The sequence below is a fragment of the Entelurus aequoreus genome, linkage group LG23 (assembly GCF_033978785.1).
Source record: "Entelurus aequoreus isolate RoL-2023_Sb linkage group LG23, RoL_Eaeq_v1.1, whole genome shotgun sequence".
Taxonomy (NCBI): domain Eukaryota; kingdom Metazoa; phylum Chordata; class Actinopteri; order Syngnathiformes; family Syngnathidae; genus Entelurus; species Entelurus aequoreus.
In genome coordinates this window covers 8390473-8409503 of record NC_084753.1, presented here as the reverse complement: position 1 = coordinate 8409503, position 19031 = coordinate 8390473, and the positions used below count along the sequence as shown (strand labels likewise).

Here is a 19031-nt window from a genome sequence, read left to right as displayed (position 1 = left end):
TGAATTAAGCGATCATACATATTTGGCTCCATCTAAACGTCCGTAGAGCAAAAAGAAGGCAACTTCAGGCGTTGGTCAATGGAGGTTCTACTGTCTGTCACTTTTACAAAGGCGACTGTAATCATTTTACCCCGTTTGAAAATGAATTGTTTCGATGGCCTACGTCATTTCAGTCATGGTCAACCCCGTTCATGATCAAATGACTAATCACTTCTTTATGGAAAACAAATTCCGGTTGCTCTAGCTTGCGTAATTAAACTAAATCCTTAGAAAGATGTATCAACTGAAATCATGTGTATGCCTGCAGATCGGACTTTAGAAAAGCACAGCGTCAAGAAAAAGTGCATACTTCCATCTTATACGTACTTCTTCATGCCTTAAAAGCTTTCTTCAGTTTTCTGTCACAATTCCAAGCACCAAGACCCCCTCCCCCCCCCTCATGGTTTTGGATTGATTCGGTTATTTTTGCCCTGCTTTTAAGGTTTTCCTATTTCTGGATTATAATGGCCTGCCGATGTTTTTTACACCAATACTGTAGAAGATGTTTTCCAGAAAGTGAATAATGTTATTCTCCTATTAAACATTGGGGGTCTTCAAGCTACAAAAGCCAAAAGCAGTGAAGCTACAAGTTACTCTCCAATAAATCAATCATCAATCAATCAATGTTTACTTATATATAGCCCTAAATCACGAGTGTCTCAAAGGGCTGCACAAGCCACAACGACATCCTCGGCTCAGATCCCACATCAGGTCAAGAAAAAGCTCAACCCAATGGGATGACAATCAGAAACCTTGGAGGGGACCGCAGATGTGGGTAGCCCCGCGACTCATTTGGCCAAAGTCCCTAGGACTAGTGCGTTAAAGTACGATCCCTTTTTTTTTCGCCGAAAAATGGCCACAAACTATTGGAGCAAAGTTTGGCGCCATACCACGCCCACATCTTATGGCGTAGGATTTTTTTTTTTGCAATTTATCATCGCCTACATTTGTAGTATCTGTCATTTTAGCTGCGACTCATTTGGCCAAAGTCCCTAGGAGAAGTCTGTTAAAGTACGATCCCTTTTTTTTGCCGAAAAATGGCCAAAAACCATCGGAGCAAAGTTTGGCGCCGTACTACGCCCACATCTTATGTCGTAGGAAAACATTTGTTTGCAATTTATCATCACCTATATGTGTAGTATCTGTCATTTTAACCGCGATTAATTTGGCCAAAGTCCCTAGGAGAAGTGCGTTAAAGTACGATCCCTTTTTTTTATGCCGAAAAATGGCCACAAACTATTGGAGCAAAGTTTGGCGCCATACCACGGCCACATCTTATGGTGTAGGAAAAAATGTGTTTGCAATTTATCATCGCCTACATGTGTAGTATCTGTCATTTTAGCCGCAAGTCAATTAGCCAAAGTCCCTACGAGAAGTTTGTTAAAGTGCGATCCCTTTTTTTTTGCAGAAAAATGGCCAAAAACCATTGGAGCAAAGTTTGGCGCCATACCACGGCCACATCTTATGGCGTAGGAAAAAATGTGTTTGCAATTCATCATCGCCTACATGTGTAGTATCTGTCCTTTTAACCGCGCCTCATTTGGCCAAAGTCCCTAGGAGAAGTCTGTTAAAGTATAATCCCTTTTTTTTTCCCGAAAAATGGCCAAAAACAATTGGAGCAAAGTTTGGCGCCATACCACACCCACATCTTATGGCGTAGGAAAAAAATAGTTTGCAATTTATCATCGCCTACATGTGTAGTATCAGTAATTTTAACCGCAACTCATTTGGCCAAAGTCCCTAAGAGAAGTCAGTTAAAATATGATCCCTTTTTTTTCGCCGGAAAATGGCCAAAAACCATCAGAGCAAAGTTTGGCGCCATACCACGTCCACATCTTATGGTGTAAGAAAAAATGTGTTTGCAATTTATCATCGCCTACATGTGTAGTATCTGTCATTTTAACCGTAACTCATTTAGCCAAAGTCCCTAGGAGAAGTCTGTTAAAGTACAATCCCTCTTTTTCGACGAGAAATGGCCAAAAACCATCGGAGCAAAGTTTTGCGCCATACTACGCCCACATCTTATGACGTAGAAAATTTGTTTTGCAATTTATCATCGCCTACATGTGTAGTATCAAGAATTTTAACCGCGACTCATTTAGCCAAAGTCCCTAGGAGAAGTCCGTTTAAGTACGATCCCTTTTTTTGGCCGAAAAATGGCCAAAAAACATCGGAGCAAAGTTTGCCGCCATACCACGGCCACATCTTATGGCATAGGAATTTTTTTTTGTGCAATTTATCATCACCTATATGTGTAGTATCAGTAACTTTAATCGCGACTCATTTGGTCAAAGTCCCAAAGAGGAGTTTCCTAAAATACGACCCCTTTTTTTTCCGCATAGATTGAAAAACAAAAACCAAAATGGCCGACTTCCTTTTTTTGTTTTCAGGTATGGGTTCCTGAGACTTTTATGTGTGTGCCGTCATGATCGAGGTCTCTTGCGATTTTCGTGTCCTTTCGTGAATCTGTTAGGAGGGGCCAATTTTTTCTCGTTTTAAAAGGTGGCGCTAGAGAGCCAATTTTGAAATTTCACTTTCAGGACCCCAAAAATGTAAATTTTTTTTGCCATAATTGACGCGCCTGCAAGATATGGCGACTTTTCGTGCACGTCAAGGGCCTAAAAAATGGCATCCAAATGTATAGAAGAAAAAACAGCAATTTCAATGACGACGCACACAAATGAAAGACTGACTAAAATTGCACTTTTTAAATTCAAACTTCAAGGCTACACGCACTACTGTGGGAGAGTTTACATTTATTCAAAAACATACTTGAAGCATACGTATATTTAACGCTATTCCCCTTTGTTTCACTTTCAGGAATACACTATCGATGTTTTTTTCCGCCAGAGTTGGAAGGATGAAAGATTGAAGTTTCATGGCCCTATGAACATTCTACCTCTCAACAACTTGATGGCCAGTAAGATCTGGACTCCAGACACCTTCTTTCACAATGGAAAGAAGTCAGTGGCCCACAATATGACAATGCCAAACAAACTGCTGAGGATCATGGAGGACGGAACGCTGCTCTACACTATGAGGTCACCCGCCAACCTTCATGTAGTTACATTGTTGGAAATTGAAATGGAGACTAGAAGTTTAGGACTTGGCCTCAGAGACTATAGCTGACCAAATCTAAGTCAATGACCATGAACTGATGAAGCCCACTTGGTTGAGAGGCGAAATGTCTTTTAAAGTAGCGGGAGAGTGAAAAACAAGTTGCCTCGATATTAAAGCTATCATCATATTTATCTGATTCATGAACCAAAAGACTTCCAAAGTTTGCGAGTAAATAGAAGTGATCAAAATAGTATCAATCTCACGGAGATTCCCAAGCAATTTTGAGAAATAATGAAGAAGTCAGTCACTTGACGGGTGATGTCGCGTGAGGAACCGCAGATCCCTTTCCCATCAACAATGCTAATCAAGCAGACTTTGTGGGAGCCGACAATGGTTACTTTGGGAACATTTTGATCCAGAACAATGTTCCCTCTAATTGTTCATGTGTCCGAGCAAACACAAAAACTCCCTGAGCATTCAGTGGAGCACATGTGAGCAACATCACACGTGGCAATACCAGCAGCACACCTGTCTCAAACCAATCTTTTATAATAACACTCAAATGAGAGGAGTCATTTTCATGAGATTATTTTCTAATATTAGTGATTTGGCCCACTTGTAATGAAAATAAAAGAAATCTCGTTTTTCATAAGCTATGGATTAGTATTGTACAATATGTCTGGGTGGGGGTCCTGCTTTGGAAATCATTTGTAGCCCTTTCAGAGATCACATTTAGTTCCCCTTAAACATCCTCATGTTGCACAATGAAATGTAAGCATAGGATGAAGTGTGCATTCCTGTAACTTTCTCTAGTAACAGCATTCCATGATTAATATCAATAAATTAACATTAATAATAAATGACAGTAAAATAAGCACACATACCTGTATGACTGAGGAGTCATAGTGTAACTTTGTGTGGTGTTTGAGTTGTCTGACTTCTTGTGTGGCCATAAATGCACCAGTGGCTTAGTGGTATGCGTGTTGGTGACAGATGACAAGTTGGTTTTGGCCTGGTTTGTACGGCAGAAAATGAGTAGTTTTTCGAGATAGAAGTTTTTTACTCATGTTTTTGGTGTGGTTATGGCCGAATATAAACAGTTTTACTCAATAAAGTGATCGATATAATTCCTGTCCTCGAAGCATCTCGATAGACGTTACAATAATTGAACGGTGTTGACGAACACCGTTGGGGCCGCTTGTTGTCACTGTCACTCAGAGTTGCATTGCAAAATTACACTGAATAAATGTGTTTATTTTGTTTGGAATTCAGATGGGATTTGATTTGGTGCGCGGCATATATTTGCTGCGCGCAGAGGACGCTTGAGCAGTGCGCAATTGTGCAGGCGCACACCTTAGAGGGAACGTTGATCCAGAACCTTACATTTTTGAGGCCGAACACAAAGAGGATGAGCAATAAGTTTTAGAAGCCGAGTGAAAAAACGGATGCAGCTTTATTGTGACACCATAGCATTAGCAGCATTGCTAGGTGCTAAACATACAAACAAACCATCCATCCATCCATCCATCTTCTTCCACTTATCCGAGGTCGGGTCGCGAGGGCAGCAGCCTAAGCAGGGAAGCCCAGACTTTCCTCTCCCCAGCCACTTGGTCCAGCTCCTCCCGGGGGATCCCGAAGCGTTCCCAGGCCAGCCGGGAGACATAGTCTTCCCAACGTGTCCTGGGTCTTCCCCTTGGCCTCCTGCCCGTCGGACGTGCCCGAAACACCTCCCTAGGCAGGCGTTCGGGTGGCATCTTGACCAGATGTCTGAACCACCTCATCTGGCTCCTCTCCATGTGGAGGAGCAGCGGCTTTACTTTGAGTTCCTCCCGGATGACAGAGCTTCTCACCCTATCTATAAGGGAGAGACCCGCCACCCGGTGGAGGAAACTCATTTGGGCCGCTTGTACCCGTGATCTTGTCCTTTCGGTCATAACCCAAAGCTCATGACCATAGGTGAGGATGGGAACGTAGATGGACCGGTAAATTGAGAGCTTTGCCTTCCGGCTCAGCTCCTTCTTCACCCCAACGGATCGATACAGCATCCGCATTACTAAAGACGCCACACCGATCCGCCTGTCCATCTCACCATCCACTCTTCCCTCACTCGTGAACAAGACTCCGAGGTACTTGAACTCCTCCACTTGGGGCAAAATCTCCTCCCCAACGTGGAGATGGCACTCCACCCTTTTCCGGGCGAGAACCATGGACTCGGACTTGGAGGTGCTGATTCCCATCCCAGTCGCTTCAAACTCACCTGTGAACCGATCCAGTGAGCTATTTATTTACGATTTCAAATGCATAAAAAAAGCCAAGCATTTACATAAGGGTTATGAACGATAATCAGCACATTTCTTTCTAATTGTTGCATATTTCCAGTATGACTGATCTAATAACATGGTCAGAGTGCAGAGGCGTTACGACACCGGCGTCATCCGACCTCGGATCTGCGGAAATAGCCGGAGATATTCGGGGCTGAAAACGTGAGGACACGCCGTCATGCCCGTTAAAATAAAAATGTGGGCAGGGGCCGGTACTTTTTAGAGGCGGTATAGTACCGAATATGAATCATTAGTATCGCGGTACTATGCTAGTACCGGTACACCGTACAACCCTCGTTACATGTCTTCTGTCAATAATTTCTGCTACCCAGAATTGAATTTACTTGTTGTTCCCCCCGCAGACTAACCGTCCAGGCGGAGTGTCCCATGCACTTGGAAGACTTCCCCATGGACTCGCACTCTTGTCCTCTCAAGTTTGGCAGCTGTAAGTTTGACACACCTGACATGTGACATTGCAGTTCCCAATCACATCATTATATGCAATTAGGACAGCCCGTTAAATATTCAAATTTTTTTTTTATCAACAATGAACACAACATCAATAGTTAATGTTAGCTGAAATAAAATGATCCTATTTATTCCACCAGTCTCTGACAATGACTAGGGTAGCTATACTGCAAAAAAAACAACTTTCCTTACCTATCGGTCCCTCCTTCTGTGTATTTGGGATCTGCACAAGTCCTGGGAATTTGAAATCAATATCAGATATTTATAAAACAATCTGGCTTTCCTTCATTTTTCCTGCAAACGAGCTGTTTGGAATTGTGACGTTTTTTCCCCCCAAGTGCGACCCAAAGAGCTTTGCGCGAGTCCGCCTGTTGTAGTCAAGAAGCGCCTTCTTTTTCTCCATCCTGTTGTTGTGGGGCAGACTGGCTCGTACATGCACACGCATCCTCTGCCGCTGCCATTTCTCACACAAAGTAGTTTACATCTGTCATTAACGTAAATAAGACCGTGCATCCTGAAGACAATCTGCAAAACATAATATATGCTCAATTTTGTCCAGAGAACCACCTCTACCAATTTGCTCAGGCATTTGTTGACAAAGTGGTGACCCTCGCCCCGTCCTTGTTTGTGAATGAGTGAGCATTTCATGGAAGCTGCTTTTATTCCCAATCATGGCACCCACCTGTTCCCAATTAGCCTGTTCACCTGTGGGATGTTCAAAATAAGTCTTTGATGAGCATTCCTCAACTATCTCACTCTTTGCTACTTGTGCCAGCTTTTTTGAAACATGTTGCAGGCATCAAATTCCAAATGAGCTAATATTTGCAAAAAAGAACAAAGTTTTCCAGTTCGAACGTTCAGTATCTTGTCTTTGCAGTCTATTCAATTGAATATAAGTTGAAAAGGATTTGCAAATCGTTGTATTCTCTTTTTATTTACCATTTACACAACGTGACAACTTCACTGCTTTTGGGTTTTTTACTGACCGTAGCATGACCGTCACATACAGGGCTGCCTTAGGGACATTTCTATGGCTGTTCTGGGAATCGGTCTTTGTTATGATTTGTTTCCATGAAAAATATACCGTAATCGTCATTTACAGATCAAGCAATATGTCAATGTGTCCATTTAGCTGATACAACAAAAGGGTTTGTAGACCGTAGCTGCTTAGTTGATGGTTGTGTCTCTGTCCTCCAGATGCCTACACAAAGACTGAAGTTACCTACATTTGGACACGGAATGCCTCCCAGTCTGTGGACGTGGCAGCTGATGGATCCCGACTCAACCAGTATGACTTGGTGGGCCAAACAGTGGGGAAGGAGACTATTAAATCCAGCACTGGTAAGCGGTTCTTAGAATGGGCCAAAAATGGCTTCGCGTTTTGAATACGGTATTAGATTATATTGAATGTTACGTAGTTGAAAAATAATCATTTGAAATGTATTTGAAGAGCAGGTAGAATTTGTGAGCATTAGAATCTATCAATCAATCTACCGAGCTATCTACATTCCTACTCTCACCTATGGTCATGAAGTGTGGGTCATGACCGAAAGAATAAGATCACGGCCGAAATGAGTTTCCTCAGAAGGGTGGCTGGCATCTCCCTTAGAGATAGGGTGAGAAGTTCAGTCACCCGAGAGACTCGGAGTAGAGCCGCTGCTCCTTCGCTTGGAAAGGAGCCAGCTTAGGTGGTTGAGGCATCTCGTGCGGATGCCTCACCAGCGTCTCCCTAGGGAGGTCCTCGTTGCACGTCCCACTGGGAGGAGACCCTGGGGCAACCCAAGGACCAGATTGGGGGATTACATCTCCTCTCTGGCCTGGGAACGCTTTGGGATTCCCCAGGAGGAAGTTGCTAATGTTGCTCTGGAAAGGGAAGTCTGGGGGTCTCTGCTGGAGCTGTTGTCCCCGGGACCCCATTCCGGATAAACGGTTGAAGATGGATGTATACAATCAATCAATGAATCAATCAAAGTGTATATATATATAACCCTAAATCACAAATGTCTCAAAGAGCTGTACAAGCCACAACGACATCCTTGACTCAGATCCCACATCAGGGCAAGAAAAAACTCAACCCAATGGGAGGACAATGAGAAACCTTGGAGGGGACTGCAGATGTGGGGACCCCCCCCTTGGCGACCAGTGCAATGGACGTCGAGTGGATCTAGCATAATATTGTGAGAGTCCAGTCCATAGTGGATCTAACATAATAGTGTGAGAGTCCAGTCCATAGTGGATCTAGCATAATATTGTGAGAGTCCAGTCCATAGTGGATCTAACATAATAGTGTGAGAGTCCAGTCCATAGTGGATCTAGCATAATATTGTGAGAGTCCAGTCCATAGTGGATCTAGCATAATATTGTGAGAGTCCAGTCCATAGTGGATCTAACATAATAGTGTGAGAGTCCAGTCCATAGTGGATCTAGTTAATAGCGTGAGAGTCCAGTCCATAGTGGATCTAACATAATGGTGTGAGAGTCCAGTCCATAGTGGATCTAACATAATAGTGAGAGTCCAGTCCATAGTGGATCTAACATAATAGTGAGAGTCCAGTCCATAGTGGATCTAACATAACAGTGTGAGAGTTCAGTCCATAGTGGATCTAACATAATATTGTGAGAGTCCAGTCCATAGTGGATCTAACATAATAGTGAGAGTCCAGTCCACAGTGGATGTAACATAACAGTGTGAGAGTTCAGTCCATAGTGGATCTAACATAATATTGTGAGAGTCCAGTCCATAGTGGATCTAACATAATAGTGAGAGTCCAGTCCATAGTGGATCTAACATAACAGTGTGAGAGTTCAGTCCATAGTGGATCTAACATAATATTGTGAGAGTCCAGTCCATAGTGGATCTAACATAATAGTGAGAGTCCAGTCCATAGTGGATCTAACATAATAGTGAGAGTCCAGTCCATAGTGGATGTAACATAATATTGTGGGAGTCCGGTCCATAGTGGATCTAAAATAATAGTGTGAGAGTCCAGTCCGTAGTGGATCTAGTTAATAGCGTGAGAGTCCAGTCCATAGTGGATCTAACATAATAGTGTGAGAGTCCAGTCCATAGTGGATCTAACATAATAGTGAGAGTCCAGTCCATAGTGGATCTAACATAATAGTGTGAGAGTCCAGTCCATAGTGGATCTAACATAATAGTGTGAGAGTTCAGTCCATAGTGGATCTAACATAATAGTGTGAGAGTCCAGTCCACAGTGGATCTAACATAATAGTGAGAGTCCAGTCCATAGTGGATCTAACATAATAGTGAGAGTCCAGTCCATAGTGGATCTAACATAATAGTGAGAGTCCAGTCCATAGTGGATCTAACATAATAGTGAGAGTCCAGTCCATAGTGGATCTAACATAATAGTGAGAGTCCAGTCCATAGTGGATCTAACATAACAGTGTGAGAGTTCAGTCCATAGTGGATCTAACATAATATTGTGAGAGTCCAGTCCATAGTGGATCTAACATAATAGTGTGAGAGTCCAGTCCATAGTGGATCTAACATAATAGTGAGAGTCCAGTCCACAGTGGATGTAACATAATATTGTGGGAGTCCGGTCCATAGTGGATCTAACATAATAGTGAGAGTCCAGTCCATAGTGGATCTAACATAACAGTGTGAGAGTTCAGTCCATAGTGGATCTAACATAATATTGTGAGAGTCCAGTCCATAGTGGATCTAACATAATAGTGAGAGTCCAGTCCATAGTGGATCTAACATAATAGTGAGAGTCCAGTCCATAGTGGATGTAACATAATATTGTGGGAGTCCGGTCCATAGTGGATCTAAAATAATAGTGTGAGAGTCCAGTCCGTAGTGGATCTAGTTAATAGCGTGAGAGTCCAGTCCATAGTGGATCTAACATAATAGTGTGAGAGTCCAGTCCATAGTGGATCTAACATAATAGTGAGAGTCCAGTCCATAGTGGATCTAACATAATAGTGTGAGAGTCCAGTCCATAGTGGATCTAACATAATAGTGTGAGAGTTCAGTCCATAGTGGATCTAACATAATAGTGTGAGAGTCCAGTCCACAGTGGATCTAACATAATAGTGAGAGTCCAGTCCATAGTGGATCTAACATAATAGTGAGAGTCCAGTCCATAGTGGATCTAACATAATAGTGAGAGTCCAGTCCATAGTGGATCTAACATAATAGTGAGAGTCCAGTCCATAGTGGATCTAACATAATAGGGAGAGTCCAGTCCATAGTGGATCTAACATAATAGGGAGAGTCCAGTCCATAGTGGATCTAACATAATAGGGAGAGTCCAGTCCATAGTGGATCTAACATAATAGGGAGAGTCCAGTCCATAGTGGATCTAACATAATAGTGAGAGTCCAGTCCATTGTGGATCTAACATAATAGTGAGAGTCCAGTCCATAGTGGGGCCAGCAGGAGATCATCTTGAGTGGAGACAGGTCAGCAGTGCAAAGACGTCCCCAACCGATGCACAGATGAGTGGTCCACCCTGGGTCCCGACTTTGGACAGCTAGCGCTTCATCTGTGGTCACCGAATATATGCCCCCTCTCTCCACATAGGAGAGGGGGGCAGAGCAGAAAAGAAACGGCAGATCAACTGGTCTAAAAGGGGAGTCTATTTAAAGGCTAGAGTATACAAATGAGTTTTAAGATGGGACTTAAATGCTTCTACTGAGGTAGCATCTCTAACTGTTACTGCTAGAACATTCCATAGTACTGGAGCCCCAATAGAAAACTCTCTACAGTCCGCAGACTTTTTTCGGGTTCTGGGAATCACTAATACGCCGGAGTTCTTTGAAGGCAGATTTCTTGCCGGGACATAAGGTACAATACAAGCAGCAAGATAAGATAGTAGCTAGAATCTTTCCCACAGTTCAGTTACAAAAGAAGTCTTTACCTTTGACTCTCTGAGCTTGGCAATTTCAAACTGTGTTTTTTTTTTGCTTCACGTCCAACTTTCCTTAGCTTTACTTGCACTATTGTTAATACAAGATGGTGGTCACTAGCACCTCACATCACTCTTGCATCATGCAGAGAGCGCCTCTACAGTCCATTAATTATCAAGTACCATAGAAGGTATATTATTGATATATCGCTCCTATATTAATAATACATCTAAAATGACAAAAACCGAAGGCTATTTAAAAAAAAAAAATGCCATCAGTGTCACGGCAGCGTCTGCACGGCCCCCAGATGCATGTCTGAGTTGTTGTGTAGAAAATGACTCCAAAAATATGCTTCATTCACTAACAGTGTTACAAAACAGGTCAGTTAGAATAATACATAATGTTGGATGTAGAGAACACTCATTTATTTATACAAAAGCAGTGAAGTTGTCACGTTGTGTAAATGGTAAATAAAAAGAGAATACAACAAATCCTTTTCAACTTATATTCAATTGAATAGACTGCAAAGACAAGATATTTCATGTTCACACTGAGAAACTTTATTTATTTATTTTTGCAAATAATCATGAAGTTAGAATTTAATGACAGCAACACATTGCAAAAAAGGCATTTTTACCAGTGTGTTACATCAGTGGTCCCCAACCTTTTTGTAGCTGCGGACCGGTCAACGCTAGAAAATTTGTCCCACGGACCGGGGGAGGGGGTGGTATTTAAAAAAAAAAATTTTTTTAATTTTTTTATTTTTTTCCACGTAAATAAATGCAATCATGTGTGCTTACGGACTGTATCACTGCAGACTGTATTGATCTATATTGATATGTAATGTATATATTGTGTTTTTATGTTGATTTCATAAAAAAAAAAAAATGTTTCTTTTTTTTTAATTTCTTGTGCGGCCCGGTACCAATCGGTCCGGTGGTTGGGGACAACTGTGTTACATGGCCTTTCCTTTTAACAAGACTCAGTAAAGGTTTGGGAAGTGAGGAGACACATTTTTGAAGTGGAATTCTTTCCCATTCTTGCTTGATGTACAGCTTAAGTCAGAGGTGTCCAAACTTTTTCCACTGAGGGCCGCACATTGAAAAATCAAAGCTAGCATTTTGATATTTTTTATTTTAAAAACCAATACAATATATGTATAAAAAATATACATTTAGGCCTCCACTCAGGCTTGATCCCGGGGACCCCAAAGGGTTTTGGTCCAAAAAATATAAAAAATGTGTCATTATTCAGTATTATTATTTGTGTTATTATTCAAGTTTTTCAATCTCTAGATCAACATTAGGTCTATCTGTCAATATAACATGTTTTAAAGATTTAAATGGTATGCTCTTTTTGTCAAAGAAAACCCTTTTTTTTAATGAAAAAAACACAAAATATGCAATATTTTCACCCAATAAAATTTTTAAGTGGGATATTTGAGATTATATAATAATTGGAGCCTTAAAAAGGTCAATAACTCATAACACCATTGATTTTAATTAATTATTATTTTTTGAGCAGTGACACTTAAAAACTAATCACACTAACATTGTAGGGGATCCAAAAGGGTCCCACTCATTAAAGTGTAAAAAAATAAATTATAATTTTTTTTTTTTACTGTTTACTTTCAACACAATAATCTCGAGATCAACTTCAGATCTGTCCGCCAATTATAAGTTTTATTGTTGTTTGTTTGTTGTTCGTTTTAGGCCCTTCTTTAAAAAAAAACAGCTCGTTTTTTTACATGGCAAACACAAAATATGCAACATTTTCCCAAAAAAATATCTCAAAATATTTAATGTGACGTAATTGGAGCCTTGAATAGGTCAATAATTCATAATGACATTGATTTTGATTCATTATTATTTTTTAAAGATAGAAACAGCCTACATGGCAGCTTTGTGTGATTAGAGTAAACATTGCTTCATTTTCGTGTTACATTTCACCTGTTTGCTCTTTAAATACCACTTTTAATGTTTTTTTTTATTTTTTTCAATCGTATTTTTAAAATGTGCCGTGGGGCCGTTAAAAAATGACCTGCGGGCCACAAATGGCCCCCGGGCCGCACTTTGGACACCCCTGGCTTAAGTTGTTCAACAGTCTCCCTTCTCATATTTTAGCCTTCACACATTTTCAATGTCTGGACTGCAGGCAGGCCAGTCTAGTACCCGCACTCTTTTACTATGAAGCCACACTGTTGTAACACGTGGCTTGGCATTGTCTTGCTGAAATAAGCAGGGGCGTCCATGATAACGTTGCTTGGATGGCAACATATGTTGCTCCAAAAGCTGTATGTACCTTTCAGCATTAATGGTGCCTTCACAGATGTGTAAGTTACCCATGTCTTGGCCACTAATACACCCCCATACCATCACACATGCTGCCTTTTACACTTTGCGCCTAGAACAATCCGGATGGTTCTTTTCCTCTTTGGTCCGGAGGACACGACGTCCACAGTTTCCAAAAACAAGTTGAAATGTGGACTCGTCAGACCACAGAACACTTTTCCACTTTGCATCAGTCCATCTTAGATGAGCTCAGGCCCAGCGAAGCATTCCTGGGTGTTGTTGATAAATGGCTTTGGCTTTGCATAGTAGAGTTTTAACTTGCACTCACAGATGTAGCGACCAACTATAGTTACTGACAGGGGTTTTCCAAAGTGTTCCTGAGCCCATGTGGTGATATCCTTTACACCCCAATACCATCACAGATGCTGGCTTTTCAGCGTTGTGCCTATAATTACTACATTCTAAAATGATGCAGTTAAAATGATGTCCAAAACAAACTCCATTATGCTACCCAAGTATGTACAGCAATTCTTCTCATATTCAACCTTAGAGAAAAATGTAATTTAAAACATTTGTTTTGATAACTTTTTGTCATATGAATTTCATGACAAAAAAAATACATTCAAATTGTCTATTTAAAATATTATATTGTAGGCCATTTTTCCCCCCCGCAATATACGATGATGATAAATTCAATTCCAGTTTGCCATTTTCTAGAAAAACAATTAAATAAAACTCCAAGAAATACACAAACAAATGGGGTAAAGACAAAAAGGCTGGAAATCGAATAATAATAATATTAATAATAACATGCTTTGTTACCTATAACACAAAATTGTTATTGTTGTTATCACACATCCATTGATTAGACTACTGTATCAAGAATGCACTTTCACACTATGCTTAGGACCAAATATTAATATTACACTAGTCGTATAATAATAATAATATGCTTTGTCTCCTATAACACAAAGCTGATAGGCAGGCTGTTTTATCAGAATTTTCTTTATTGGCTAAGGAATTGATGTATAACCTATTTTCATATCTATATTGGTTTGCTGTCAGCCCTTATTGAAAATAGAAAATACCAAAGTATTTCCTTCGTACTTTCATTTTTTAAGACGCCCTCTGTGGAAAAAGTTTGGACGCCTCTGTGTTCAGTCGGTCTATAATTCTTGTTCATACTTTATTTAGCGTGCACAATATATACCAAGTAGGGTTGTACGGTATACCGGTACGAGTAAAGTACCGCAATACTAATGAATCATATTCGGTACTAAACCGCCTCTAAAAAGTACTATTATGATTGCGTCGATATTTTTTATTGTCACAAAATCTTTTTTCCTTTTTAAAAAAATCATATTATGTTTATAAAGTCAGTAAATACGTCCCTGGACACATGAGGACTTTGAATATGACCAATGTATGATCCTGTAACTACTTGGTATCGGATCCATACCTAAATGTGTGTTATCATCCAAAACTAATGTTAAGTATCAAAGAAGAGAAGAATAAGTGATTATTACATTTGAACAGAAGTGTAGATAGAACATGTTGAAACAGAAAATAAGCAGATATTAATAGTAAATGAACAAGTAGATTAATCATTAATTTTTTTACAGTTTGTCCCTCATAATGTAGACAAAATAATAGAATGACGTCAGCAGACTAATTAGGAGTCTTTGTTTGTTTACTTACTACTAAAAGACAAGTTGTCTAGTATGTTCACTATTTTATTCAAGGACTAAATTACAATAATAAAAGTTTCATGTACCCTAAGACAATAATTACATTTTTTGTGGTCCTCCTTATTAAGAAAACTATCAAAGTATCAAAATACATTTTGGTACTGGTACCGGTACTAAAATATTGGTATCGGGACAACCCTACTATGTAATCATAATCAGGGGTTCAAATGATCACATTAATTACAATCAATGAATTACAGTCATATTTAGCGTGTAATGTATTTTTAATCGGGTTAAGACCATTTTTAATCTCTTTTAATCTGCTCTGCGGGCATCCTGTGCTTGACTGATTTTTTTTGTTCAAATAAAGACAATAATTGCATTTTTTTGTGCTAAAAGTATCGAAAAGTATCGAAAAATATTTTGGTACCAATACTGTCATGTCTGTTGATCATGTTTTTGTTTGGCCATGTGCTGTTTATTTTTTGGACTCTTTTTAGTTCCTGGTTGTGCACTCTTGCTTGTTTTGTTTCCATGACTACTTATTAGTTTCACCTGTTTTTGGACTCACGCACCGGACTCATTTGGACACACGCACCTGTTGTAATCATGTCACCATTATTTAAGCTTTCAGTTGCCAGGCAGTCGGCCTGGCGACATTATCATCACTCTGCTTCATGCCATGTTTACCATTCCATGCTCAGTTCACGCTGTTTGTTTCACCGTTCCATGTCAAGTAAGTTTTTGTTTGTTTATAGTTTCTGCCCTTGTGCAAGTTTTGTTTCAATAGTCAAGTTTGTTCTCCGCCATTGTGCGCGCCTTTCGTTTGTTCTTTTTTGATAGTGTTAAATAAAATATGTACTCACATTCACACCTTGCCCGCGCCAACTTTCCGTTGCATTCCGGGAAAACAAAACACCCCAAGGACCAAGCCTTGACAAATACCAAAATATTGGTATGGGGACAACCCTAGTAGCAAGTAAATGTTACTGTTGATGAATGTTGTGACTCTCCCCTCAGGTGAATACACAGTCATGACTGCCCACTTCCACTTGAAGAGGAAAATTGGCTATTTTGTGATCCAGACATATTTGCCTTGTATCATGACAGTCATCCTTTCCCAAGTCTCTTTTTGGCTGAATCGAGAGTCTGTTCCTGCCAGAACTGTATTTGGTGAGTCCATTAACTTCACTCATTTTTTCACATAAATGCTGTCTGTCGTACCTACGGATGACATACAACATTGGTCGTTATCAGAAAAGTCAAACTGTGTCAACATGAAGCTGTTTGCTCGCGTTTTTTAGCCTTGGTACCAAAAGGTGTGGCAGTAGAGTTGACTTGGTATCAAAGCCAAGGGGGAGATTTAGATATACTACTTGTTTTGTGTACATGCTGCTAGTTCAGAGGAGTGGTACTTTCACAGTTGGAATGGCCAGATTTTAAGGTAGACCAAAGTTGTCGTATTGGTCATTAGTTCCAAGAAATGATGTGCCCGTGTCAGACTGTTCACTTGTTTTTGACACGTGTGGACACGTGGATCTTCCTCCCGGGAGCCTTTTGGCCATGGAGACCAGCTGCTAGGTCTCTGCCACACCAGAGTCCGTTTGGAGAGACTGTAGGAGATGTGGATGAAGAGACAGGGCTGCAGAGCTGGCGCTGAGTGCCGGGACGGACAAGCTTCACAGTGTCTTGGCTGAATGAGCAGGTATCGGACACCTCGGTCTCCTTGGATGTATCCCCGCTCCTCTATGCGGACTGGACACTGGCCGAGAGTTGGTGGGCGGCCGAGGGTGGAGTCGGCTCTCTTGGTTGCTTTGTTGGGTCTGCTCCTGTCTCTGGCCATGCTCCCCTCACCCCAGCAGACGATGGCGTGGAACACCGCAGAGGCCACCACAGTGTATATGTTTTATAGTTTTTTTTGTTTTTGTTGTACTTTTGTAGATGTGTGTAGAAGTGGCTGGTTTCATCAGCTCTGGTGTTTTAATGTCTTAAATGTCCCTTGTGTTCTTTATGTTTCCCTCTTGCACACATGTTTATGTGTGCTATGGCTATGAGTTTTTTTCCCTTGGCCTCAGTCTGGACCCCCTGTCCAGGAGCCCAGGCTTAGACTGGTAACTCCAGCGTTTACCTGTTTCTCCCCTTTTTGTAAGGGGCGCCGGAAGTTGGCAGACCCGTCAGCGATCCTGTTCTGTCTCCCTGTAATGTTTGTCTGATCTTGAATGGGATTGTACTGAAAATCTTAATTTTCCCTCAGGGATTATTACAGTGTTTCTGATTCTGATTCTGATTCTGTCTCGTCCATGGGTCTGACGTCCTCAGCTCATACAAGTTGTGTACATTGAACATAGAAAGTGAACACCATTATCTGTGATTGTTGCTGCTTCTTCCTTGAGTTGTGTTCTTGTGAGCATGAGAAGTGATCGGGTGTAACCTTATCCGATATAAACTCAACTCAAACACTCCCAAACCATTTCAGCCCAAAGATACAGCCACGGTTGATGGTGATATATGTTTCTCTCTTCATTGCAGGCGTAACAACGGTGCTCACAATGACAACTCTTAGTATCAGTGCCCGCAACTCACTGCCCAAAGTGGCCTATGCAACAGCCATGGACTGGTTCATTGCTGTGTGCTACGCATTTGTCTTCTCTGCCCTCATTGAATTTGCCACGGTCAACTACTTCACCAAGCGGGGCTGGGCCTGGGATGGAAAGAGCGTGGTCAATGACAAGGTACGACTGACACACTCTTCCTTTTTAGAAGGCATCAGAGGATAATGGAGTTTTATGAAGGCCAGTTGGTAAGCTTCTGGAGTCTGATGTGTTTGCTACTCCAGAGAAAGTCCATCCATTCATCCGTTTTCTACCCTTATTGGGTAGCAGGGGGATGCTGGAGCCTATGCTAGCTGCACACGGCCGGTAGGCGGGGTGCACCCTGGACAAGTCGCCACCTCATTGCAGGGCCAACACAGATAGACAGACAACATTTACATTCACACACTAGGTACCATTTAGTGTTGCCAATCAACCTATCCGCAAGAAAGTCCATCCATCCATTTCCTACCGCTTGTCCCTTATGGGTTCGCGGGGGGTGCTGGAGCCTATACCAGCTGCACACGGGCGGTAGGCGGGATACACCCTGGACCAGTTTCTACCTCATCAACTTGCCAATCAACCTATCCCCAGGAAAGTGTTCAATGCAAATGTTAAATCCTCCAAAATGTACTAAAAAAATACACTTGTAAAGTCGTACAGAATTGCAATGGATTTTGCTTCGAGCCTTCCATCCATTCATTTCCTTTACCTGGTCAAGAGTAAGCTGAAGCCTATCCCAGCCAAGAGGCTGTGTACACCCCAGACTCTAAACCTCTGACTCATGAAATAGTTTTCTTTTTTTAAGGAAAATATACGAGTTCTAGTCTTGTAATACTGATTGATGTTAACATCGTAGTACTTGACCCTCCATCATGTTAACTAGATTATGTAACTATGTAATAGGGTTGAATGGTATACTGCTACTAGTATAGTATCGCGGTACTAATGAATCAAAAACGGTACTATACTCTGTTTGAAAAGTAGTATATTTACTGAAGTATTGTTTGACCTCGTAGAAAAAAGAATCCTCTGTGGTGAAGAAGAACAATGCCTACGCCGTGGCTGTGGCCAACTATGCTCCCAACATCACCAAGGACTCAACGCTACCGACAATCTCCAAGTGTGCCTCCGGCGATCCCAACAAGGCTTCCTCGGAGAAGAGACCCGAGCAGAACAAGAAAACCTTCAATAGCGTCAGCAAGATTGACCGAATTTCCCGCATCATGTTCCCGGTGCTGTTTGGGAGCTTCAACCTTGTCTACTGGGCCACCTACTTGAACAGAGATCTGGTTATTAAAGACGGGGAGCATGCAAAATGATCCTCAGGGACTCCTTCCGAAAAGATGATCAGGATTTTCTACTTTTACAATCCCACAGCTGCTCAAGTACACCATCTCCATGCATGGGTCACCATTACCAACTACTGTATAATACCTGGTATTATACTCATAACTGACTATTGGTACACATGCAGTAGGAAGGGGATTCGTAGGGCCCCATTAGTCGCAGTTTACCTGACACAGGAAACGTGTCCAAAAAAATCCACTTTCGCCACCAGACGGCGGTAGGGTGTTGAATATCTTAAAATGCGTTTTGTGGCAATTCCAAATTTGACCACAGCGGTAGTTGCCATGTAGAGTGGCGCTTTCCATCATTTTCAGCAGACTTCATTCCAAAATCCCCCTTCCTCTC

The 19031-nt window shown here is 41.4% G+C and overlaps 2 protein-coding genes across 3 annotated transcripts in view; both read left to right on the top strand.

Moving 5' to 3' along the window:
* The window catches only part of commd8 (COMM domain containing 8), a 201074-nt gene that overhangs the window by 148010 nt on the left and 34033 nt on the right, over window positions 1-19031 (top strand). The gene's annotated exons all lie outside the window — the stretch shown is intronic.
* Window positions 1-19031, top strand: part of gabra2a (gamma-aminobutyric acid type A receptor subunit alpha2a) — a 46217-nt gene that overhangs the window by 26898 nt on the left and 288 nt on the right. For both annotated transcript variants that reach the window (XM_062034598.1, XM_062034599.1), the window contains exons 4-9: window positions 2860-3080; window positions 5783-5865; window positions 7086-7229; window positions 15766-15918; window positions 17275-17477; window positions 18356-19031. The exon at window positions 18356-19031 is cut by the window's right edge. In XM_062034598.1, coding sequence (XP_061890582.1) covers window positions 2860-3080; window positions 5783-5865; window positions 7086-7229; window positions 15766-15918; window positions 17275-17477; window positions 18356-18658 — 1107 coding nt within the window. In that variant the 3' untranslated portion in view covers window positions 18659-19031. The remainder of the gene's footprint in view (window positions 1-2859; window positions 3081-5782; window positions 5866-7085; window positions 7230-15765; window positions 15919-17274; window positions 17478-18355) is intronic.